This window comes from Homalodisca vitripennis, unplaced genomic scaffold, assembly GCF_021130785.1.
Source record: "Homalodisca vitripennis isolate AUS2020 unplaced genomic scaffold, UT_GWSS_2.1 ScUCBcl_12275;HRSCAF=21906, whole genome shotgun sequence".
NCBI lineage: Eukaryota > Metazoa > Arthropoda > Insecta > Hemiptera > Cicadellidae > Homalodisca > Homalodisca vitripennis.
The window spans coordinates 1-10,872 of NW_025788384.1; the positions used below are offsets into that span (position 1 = coordinate 1).

The following is a 10,872-nucleotide window of genomic DNA, read 5'->3' on the forward strand; positions in this document are numbered from 1 at the left end:
TTGCTTCGCCAAAATATCATTCCAGCCATTGTTAATGTTATCTTAAATGATGAGCTGAAAGTGGAAGTTATTCAGCAGAGGGAAGGAACTTCACAGGCAGAGTCATAGGTAACCTCAGGCCTACCAAATCCATTTTCTATCCAGCGACGTAACTAGGGGGGGGCACGCGGGGCATGTGCCCCGGGCGCAAGTTGTTGGGGGGGCGCCAACACGGCCACAGATTTTTCTAATAAAAATTGTTGAAAATATTTTTTAATGCGAGGTGTGTTGCAAAAGAAAATCATTATATTTATTATTTTTATTTGATTTAAGTCTAAGAAAATGCAAAGTGAAATGATGAATGCTATCTGACTATTTACGAATCATGTTTACGGTCTGCATGAACTTGTACAGAACGAGTATGGGCACACTGTGTTATCTGTGGAATGACTCACTAGGACGGCGCGGCGTCAGACACTTCCTTCCCCTCCCGGCTCCCACCCGCAGCTCCCCCATCCCTCTCACCGCACCACACATGCCACATTGCCACAAACACAACACATCGATGCTCGCTGGCCTGACCTTGACTAACAGACTAACTGCGTATGTTGTGCAGTTGTGCACTACTATTGTTGACAATAGTTCATACTTCTACTTCATTATATACATCATCAGTGGTTCGGTTCACGTAAAGTGGTTGCGGAGCTGTTTCTTTGAGTGTTACTAGCAATATTATTTTCGTGTTTGTGAATATTAGTCATGTCGAAAAAACTGTCTGGTGCGGAAAATCGCAAAAGAGCTAAAGAGAGAAAAAAAGAAGCACATCAATCCTCGTCTCTTCTATCATCATGGCTAAATGAAACAAACAGTAAAGGTAGGTAAGATAGATATACAGTACTTTGTTACTTTGTATTTATTAACTAATACAGATTAATGATTAACTTATTGAAACCTTAAAAATATATCATAATTAACTTTTCTGTAACTGTAGCAGCGTACTATTGATATGAATCTGTGTTTAAAAAATATATAATTGAACACAGGGTTTAAGCTTTCTTCTTCTTAAGCTATTTCTTAGAAACGCTAACAAGCAGCAAATCTAGTCATCGTCACACTTGAAGACGACATTTCGCTTTAACCAAGAACTAAGAACGTCATAATTTATTTAAAAAAAATAGTATAGTAGGAGATGCTTTGTCGGCAGTATTGTTTAATTTAGCGTTAAACTATGCTTTTAGATAAATACGGCACAATTTAAACAGCTAAGTTCTACCACAAATTGACAAATATACCAATAATATTATTTTATCGAATGAAGGTAACTCGAATTTTTTATTTTTTCAGATGAAATCAGCTGTAGTACAAGTACGACTTTTGAAGATGGAGGGTCATCAGCTGATGCAGTCCAAGACGTGTTTTCAACTAATGCTAATCTTGGTACGGAAAATCTTCAGCTGGAAGAACTTCCAGTTGTACCAACGGTCACCCAGGATGACGTCGAGGGTGAAGAGATCGAGATGTTTCAACCGGAGCAAAAGTATAATAATGGTACGTCTACGAGTTTGAAAAACTGATCCAACCCATGGTGAGTCTACTAAATCTAATTGATCTAAAAGATCCGGGGAAGTGGCCTAATACCATTTCGGATGCAGACAGATGTTTTCTCGTATCGAGATTATTGAATGAAGGGAAAATAGAACCTGATCTTAACAATACTTTAAGAGATGGGAGACAGTTGACTAAAGAGTGGTTTACAAAAATTATTGCCTAATGGCTTAAAAGTACATCGAACATGGCTAGTCTATAGCAAATCAAACAATTCCTTGTATTGTATCCCATGCAAACTTTTTTTCGCACACTGAACATCAACATCCACATAAGATTTCTGCTTTAGCCAAAGATGAAGGGTTCACTCAGTGGAAGAAATTGAGTGAACGGATTCCTGAGCATGAGAACTCCTTAAATCACAAACAGTGCTTTTGTGCTTGGAAAAATTTAGAATCTAGTTTAAGTAAACGTTCTGGCATTGACAAAGAACTACAAGACATGATTGCACTTGAAGAGGCACACTGGAAGGGTGTTTTGTATGCTATCATTGATGTAATCTTACACCTAGCAAAAGATGGCAGCCCATTACGAGGCTCCAATGAAAACCTGGATTTCAGTGACCCTAGATGCGGTAGGTTTTTGAACACTATTGAACTAGTATCTCATTACCATGCACCTCTGAAAGAGCACATTCTTCGCCATAAAAAGGCCAAGTCAGTTACTTTTCGCCGCTCATCCAGAATGAATTTTTAGACATTATTGCAGGAAAAGTCAGAGAAAACATATTTTGTGACATCAAGGCTTCAAAATACTTTTCAATTATGTTTGACTGTACTCCCGACGTTTAAATCATTTGGAGCAAATGTCTCAAGTCCTTCGTTATGTGAAAATCACCGAACAGGGTCCGGAGGTAGTGGAGAGTTTTATTGATTTTGTAAAAGTTGGTGAAAAAAACTGGATTGGGTCTTTCGCAAGAAATTTCAGAGAAAATCAAAAAGATGGCTTAGATTTGAAGAACTCGCCGGGTGCCCAGTGCTATGACAATGGTTTCGAAATATGGCTGGCAAATACAAAGGCGTCCAATCTAGGATTCTTGCCGAAAACAACCTGGCTTATTTTTTGTGCCTTTGCGCTGGCTCATTCCTTAAATTATAGTAGGTGCAAATGCTGTCTAGTATGTCAGGGGAGGTTAACAGTCATACTTTGGAACTCTTAACTGCTTGTACATTTTTTTTTGCTTCCTCGACCAATATATGGGAGGTTTTATTAAAAACATGGTCCCTCTATCTCTAAAACTACAAAGTAACACCAGATGGTCGACTAAGAGGGAAGCTGTACAAGTTAAATACAAGCATCTAGGTAAAATTATAAATGCTTTAAATGACCTCAGAACCAGCCTAACTACCTCAGATGAAACAAAAACTGGAGCAGCTAATCTTTTGAAAAAAGTCAAGCAGTTTGAGTTTATAGTTCTCAACACTGTTTTTGGTACAAGCAAATGACCCGCATTGACATTGTGAACAAGCTCCTACAAGTGGAGAATATCACCATACATAGATCGCCCCCAAACACAGCAAGTCGACTTGATCTCTGAAACTAGACTCGGAAAGGGCAAACAATTTCAAACGCTGCAATGAAAGAAGCCAAAGAAATGGCATCAAATCTTAGGCTTGATCCTCATCTTCAAAGTAGTATTCGAAAGAGAAGAAAAAAGCGCGATGTTTGAAGAGAATGGGCCGAAGATGAAAGCACCTGAATTCTCAGAAGAGAAAGAAAAATTTCAACAGCAGCCTATTAGAAATTCGTCGATTGCGCAATCTTTGGTGAACTCAGAGAAAGAAATTCCAACTCTATATCAAAACATAAATCATTTGTTTGGTTTTCTCAACGGTAGCTAGCTTTGGAACAATGAGTGGGGGGGATGACCTACAAGGCAAAAGCAATTGAATTAGCCTCCAAATATAAAGAAGACTTGGACAAAGACGAATTCGCAACTGAAGTGGAAAAGTTTGCAAATACCATAGGTTTGGATTTAGTAACCAAATATCCAAACAGCCAAATCGATTTGATCTTCTGAAATTTTTGTGTGGTGAACAAAATGGAGGATGTATATCCAAACATAATGACTGCCTTAACGGATCTTCTTGACAATTCCGGTTTTCATAGTGGCTTCGAATGAAAGAAGTTTATAGTAAACTTAAAATAATAAAAAATTATTTTACGGAAATTTGACAGGGCAACAGAGGCTGACAAACCTAGGGATTATTTCCATTGAGCACCAGGTAGCCTCAAAACTATGCTTCAGTGAGATTGTCAGTACATTTGCTGCAAGAAAAGCCCGAAAAGTTAAATTCTAAGAACAATTAAATGTTTAAAATCAATATTTTTACATAATTTACTATCATAAGTGTTTTAGTATAAATGGTGTTTTTTTGAAATAAACTATTTGTTTTTGAAAATACGTATTCAATTATTTTTACCAAATATAATTAGGGCCTATAAACTTTGAAATATGAGGTTGAGTATTTTATAAGATCAAGATTCAAGATAGTAATTAATGTAGCGTACCCCGTAACCGATGGACACACCACACTTTTTAAGTAGGATTTAATAAGGAATTAGTTTCAGTTCAATTGGTGGGGGGGAGGGGCGCCAAAATAAGGGTGTTTGCCCCGGGTGCCTGAATAACCTAGTTACGTCGCTAGGTTTCTATCAACGATCCAATTTACTTGATATGTCAGATCAACCTTATTAGTCGAAAAATGTTCTTAAACAAAAACCCCAATTCAAACCTAATGATGGATTTTTTTGAAATCACTAATAACATACAATGATGCAACGTAGAAACAAACTGCTGCAAACAATGTTTTAAAAGTAACCTTCCTACATGAAGACAATAATTTTAAAGAGATTGGACGTTATACTCTAAAAACGAATTGGGAAAATATTTTGTACTCCTTGTTTGTTTTTTTCAACCGCAGGCTAAAACATAAATTAGGTTTTCCACAGGTTTTTAATGACTGGAAAACACAGTTATGGACTACATGAAACATCACAAACAGCACACATGACCACTGACATAAATATTCTTAATGTACAATCACTTAGGCAAAAAGAGCTAATATTCAAAGTGGGACAAAATTTTTAATTTACAACAGTATAGGAAAATACTAATAATTATTGTGTACAAGTTTACCATCAAGAATAGTTTTTCTGTAGTTTGGACTTTCGGCTGTATTAGAACGGTTACCATTTCAAGGAGATAACAAAAATAGTTTAGATCAACTGACTAAAATAGATTTGGTATCTTGAGTGCCTAGAGTTGATTTAGTAATTACAATCCTTTCGTTGCCCCCAGCACATAGGAAAGTAAGGTAACAAAGGTCAGAGCACAATTCATACCTATCTTCTCAAACCTACTATGAGTTTATTGGAATTAAGGGAAATTTTGTGGCTAAGAACCATAGTTAGAAGAAGTCAAAGAAGCGCGACAACTTCTTTCTAATTGTGAATTCAAACTCATACTGAAGGGGTTTTATTTCTAGTTAGTTTAAAAATTGTCAAAAAACCCTGAACTCTGAACAATTGTTGAGTGGAATATATATAGAATAATTTGTATGTTCATCCTACAAACAAAAATTAATTCCAAAGATAAGAAAACACAGATTTTTAATTTTTTAGGAACAGAATTTAACAATGTTCTTGTAAAAAAGCACACCTTTATCTACTAGAGAGAAATTGGAACAATCTATACCCTCAGACCCTCACCTCTAGGTCTTTCTTCAAATTTCTACTCTGCGATGTTTGGTTTTCGCTTATGTGTAACTCTAAAGAAGCAAATAAACCATTCTCAACATATAGGTTGCATACTTTATGCTGGTTTCAGGACCAGGATGATGAATCATGTTTTTTCTACTAACTTACAGAGCCGCCAGCTAGAGGTAACACAAGAGTGCCTCAACGTACAAGTAACCCAGTGTACCCTTCGAAATCCATGCCTTGGACATCCAATGTGACTTTGAAGGCCACCTGCGAAAATCTGGGGTTATGGGATGGCTTTTCCCCCGTTGCTCTCCTGCCTGCCTACTGGACTGTTCCCAGTCCGAGCTGACTCACATCTGTGGCTCTGACTTCCATATCTATAACTCCACATGCGCCATGAAGATGGAGGCTTGTCAGCGCCAGAAGGAAATCAGGCTGCGGCCATTGGACCTGTGCAATGGTAAAAACATTTTACCCATATTAAAATAAGAAAGCTTATCTCATTCTGCTGGTGCTAGTTCATACGTCATAAGCCATACTTCACTGTTGGTATATGCTGAGAACATGCTTAAAATTAATTAAACTATACATGGCCTAATAAACATTTTACAAACCAATTTAATTAAATGTGGAATATGAGAAACAACATGCTGACAGAAACTAATTAAAAGATGGGGTAAGAGATTATAGAATTGGTCTTCTTATTAGAAAGGTAAAATGGGGATTGAATCCTCCTAGAGGGGCCTTAAAAGATTTTTAAATATATGTTAATTATGTAATAAAAACTGGAGGCCATGCGCTCATGTGCATTTAATTACCCCCCTCTTAAAAATGAATGTCTTGATACGAGTTTTATCTATGTTCCTAAACATTTAAATTGTTACTGTTTACCATGGTATATTTCAATCGATAATTTTAAACTATTTTTTATTAATTTAGCAATTTAATCTCTACATATTTTATTTATTGTTATTCATACAGATATTTTTTAACTGGTTGGTAATTTTAAACTTTAACAAGCTTTAACTGTGAAATAACTTCTAAATACTAAAAAACTTTATTTTTACTAAACCATATAATTAATTACATATTTATCATATAATGTAAGGAATGAAATCCATGAAGAAAGATTATTATGCCTTGTAGATACAAGGCATAATAATTGTCTTGGTGTACATTTTACAAGAATTGGAAAAAAATAAGGTCTTGTCACCCTATAATGTGTATTAGACTGTATAATAAGTTACCACTCTCAACCGAAGATTTTATCCTATAGTCTTTTTAAATGTAAGTTACATGGATGGCTTGCTTAACACTTATATGATATCGATGAATTTTAAAACATACCAACTTCAGAAATGAATGTATTGTAAGTCTGTTAAATACATAAGATTTATCTATTTCATTTATTAAGTAATAATTTGTCGATACTGCTATGTATTAAGGTACTCACGGAGGCCCGTTTTACACCCTGCCAGCGCCCTAGGCACAACGAAGAAGTTGCGCCCCTTTTTATACCCCTGCCAGCTGACTACGCCCCTCCCCACCAGCCCTACCATAACGCCTATTATCCGTTAAATTTAGATTTAGTCTGAAATGCCAGTTTTGGTTCGGGAGGTACTTTAGACTTAATGTCCCTTAATTTTCCTTTACAAATTATCCTATTCGAGAGCCCTTCCCATTATCCACCACTTATAGACCCGCCGTGTCCCGGACTGGCAATCGGTAGCACGTGAGGTTTCTACTGGCCTCTGGTGGGAATGTGTGTAACATACCTGTTACCACCCATTCTCCCTTCTTTACATTTGAAGTATTTACATTATTTATAGTAATCGTTTAATCACATTTACTTTGGATTATTTTTGGTTTGTTGGCTTACCACTAGACTAACTAGAGATTCATGGAATAGGTTTGTTTCTGGTTTTCCGTATTGCAAAGTCGTCAATAATGTTTAATAGTCTAATTTTAAAGTAATGTCGTTTTGGATGCACAGCAGCAATAAGCCATTAATCTTTTTCATCAAACCATTGATGATCTTATTTCTGACTTAACTCTTTTCGAAGCTGAAAAGCTACGTTCAGGTGTGCAGTTCGTCACAGGTAAGGGTAGAAATATCCTGAGAGCGACCTCCAAATTGGGGAACATGTTCTCCAATCCGTTTGATTTTATGTAGGCGTACATATCTTTGATCTTAGAAAGATTCTCTAAGACCATGCATTGTTTGAAATGGTTACATTCCTGGGCAAAGTCTTGTCCATCAATATCGTTCTTGTATACTTCTCCTAACAAGTTAGACTTCACAAGCCACCTCTTTGGAATTTTTCTCTTCTACATTTTATACGATCTTAAATCTTGTGTCGAGATTTTATTGACCTCCCTTCTTTTGTTGATCTGCGAAGCTATGTTGTCAACAATGGCAATAAACACTCCAGTGCGAAATCTTTCTTGAGGAGATGTTTCTTCCATGCATCTGTCCTAATCATCGGGCAATAGCTTTCTTTTTCTTACTTTGTCTTATACAGCTTCTTCTTTTTCTGCAAGTTTCAAATGCTTTGGACTCGACATCAACAAATAAATCTCTCTTTTCCCTCAAAAACGAGGATAGTGTTTCAAGTTCCTTTGTAAAACCAAATATGTCTAAATCTTGATTTTAAAGAGTCAAACTTGTTACTTGTTTCATCAACTGTCTCGAGAATTTCGTCCCCAGATCACAGTAATAATGTGGTTTTCGGAAATTTTCCAAGTGTTTTTAGAAACTCAGCGGCTGTGCGTTGTGTTTATAGTGTCTGAGTAACGGCTTTATTTAGCTCATCAAGAGCATCTATTAATTCATGTCGACTTATTGTTAAAGCTCGAAGATGTACAAACCGATATGTACCGATTTGTACAAACCGTCTTGTGTCACTCAGAGGGTTTACCATTAGCTTTCTTTGATTTTCCTTCGTAACTCTTTTCAATGTGACTTTTTAAGATGTTCCACCTGTAAGTGGATGCCGAGAAAAAAAATCATACAGCCCTTGTACGAATGTAAAAAATATTGTGTGTTTATCTGGACACGCCTTATCGGCAGCAAAACACCCAGAAAGGTTTTAGTGAATGAGTTGCACATGGTACATAGTCAGCAAGATCATTTTTGCTGTTATTCCTTGCCTGAAGACCTGAGTATAATGCCCGACATCTTTGATGCATTGTTGTAAGTTTGTCCACGACAGTTATCGACATCCAGCTCAAGTTTCTCTAGTAAACTGAGGGTTGCTTATTCCAAAACTTTCAGATTTGTGGCATACACTTGGTAAGAGTTGTATTAGGCATTCTTTGGCGCAAGCATTGGACAATTAAACATACTACAGTACTACAGCCAATTGGTCTGTGTGCGACTCGTCAGGTGTGGAGTCTATGATTAAAGAGAGATAGCGAGCTTGCTTGATTTCATTTAAGATTTGTTTCAGTACTTCTTTGCTTATAATTCTCAATAAATTCACTGCAAATGTCAGACGAGAGGTATAATACACTACCTTTGCCTTTGTTACCATGTGTTGCTATGTGTTTCGCGAGAAATAGATCAAATTCACTTATCACCTCAAGACACAGTCTAGAAAAAAGTGCCGTTTGATGATTATCCGTGCAGATTACAAGCACGGCAATGTGGTTTTTCCATTTTTTTGCGCCCCCCCAAAAAATGCCAATTGCCTAGCGCCCTAGGCACGTGCCTACCGTGCCTATTCGATAAAACGGGCCTGTACTCACGTATTGAGTATTGGAATCTGTTTAAATATGAACATGTGTTATATGTAACCAAAATCAAGTATGAATGACATGTGTTTGCTAGAATGCATTTTCTTATGTCAATTTTCACAAATTTAGAGGCCAGAAGAGCAGAGCCCTGAAGTCGGAGAAAAAAATCATTCCCCTAGGGCACAAAATAAATCTATGTACTAAATTGCACATCTCATATCTTTCATGGTTTTTACTGGGCATTAAGGAAGTCAGTCAGGACATCTCATTTTATGTATGGTATAGATAAATTCGATAGTGCTACCTTAAAGAATCCTAATCAGATTATCCTAAATAGGCAAAATATATAGCCAAACTTACTCCATCCTTCATTTTAAGATAACCAGGTACCTAGCTCTAATGTAACAAACATATATTCTTTTCAAGACCCATCTCATAGATCTATTTAAATAGTCCATAATTTTGTATGTGAATTTATTCATATAAATATCATGTTAAAGCTTTTTTTAGTAGTAATGTTTACAACAAGAAGATTCTTTACTTATTTAAAATATTTTTAATCAACCTTGCAACAAACTGAAAGAGTTACTTCAGTAACAACCATTCATTAAAAAAATAAATACTGTTTTTTTTTTAATTTTTTCCTATAATTTTACGGATCTGAGCAGGTATGGAAGTGAAACCATGTAATGGAGAGGGAGCTGTGGTGGATTCAGAGACAGGAGAGGAGTTGGACTGTGGTAGCGGACCTCGGCGTCAGGACTGTCCCTTGGACAGTTACTGCCATCAGACTCCACACTTCGCCAAGTGTTGTCCGAAAGGTAGGTGGGCCGATTCTAGTTGTAAATTATGTTTGGTAACATAAGAAACCAATCAAGTTCTAGTTTTTATTGGTACTATGACATTCAATCAATTCAAATCAATCTCAATCAATTCCAGAGGCTGGAGTGTACCTGAAGGAAGCTGCCCAGGATTCCTGGTACTGGATGCTAGCCCGAGACCAACACTAGACAGGCTGAATCCACATGCACAAGAAAACGGAATCAAGAAGACTCCTGCTCAGGGAACCTGGGACATCCTGGGCTGGTTCCCTTCCTTGTGTGGTTGCAACAAAATAGGTATTGGTTAATTTATAAACCGTCTTAACAAGCTTTATTGTGAAATAGAACTTCTAAAATAACTCGTAAAACTTTATTTTTACTAAAACATATTAAGTTAATTACGTTTTATCTCATTATTAGTTGGTTTAGGATGAACATTTTAAGACTGATTCTTTAACAAAGATAGAAGGGGTGTATGTGTTTTTACTGGACATTTAAGTGTTTCTTTAAATCACATGTTACCGAATCCTGGTTGTGACTGATTTTTAAATCGTACAAAAAACTACTACCAAATATCTCTACCGATTGAACATATGCCCTATAACTCCAAGTTATTACATTGGAAAAAAAAATTCCCAACTTTGGGGGAAACACTGATTTGGTGAATAAAATAACTTCTTTTACTAGACAATATTATCGACTTACTTATGTGACTTACGTTTAAACTGGTTGGCTGTATATATTAGTGGTTTACTTGTGTTCTAAATCTTTTTTTTTTACTTTTGTTTATTATTTTAACATATTAATTTTTTCTTTTTGATATTCTACTTACGAATAGAATAATATCACCTAACTCTTCCATTGTTTACATTTACTCTCTGTGGATAGAAAATAATTCCTTATACAAGTTAATTAAGAGTATATAACAGTTATTTCCTTATTTCTCTCGATGACTTGGTTCTCCACTTACATATAAATGGTCTATTGCTTTTATTTAAATTGCACAATTATATATTTTTTACATTCC

General features: G+C 36.1%; 1 protein-coding gene across 1 annotated transcript; it reads left to right on the forward strand.

The window, feature by feature from the left end:
• Positions 1–5,574: 5,574 nt before the first annotated feature.
• Positions 5,575–10,142, forward strand: LOC124374992 (the record flags this gene model as incomplete). Its single annotated transcript, XM_046833123.1, has 3 exons — positions 5,575–5,749; positions 9,693–9,849; positions 9,964–10,142. Coding segments are annotated over exons 1-3 (511 nt in total), but the record flags the coding sequence as incomplete, so codon positions are not given.
• Between the last annotated feature and the right edge of the window lie 730 nt (positions 10,143–10,872).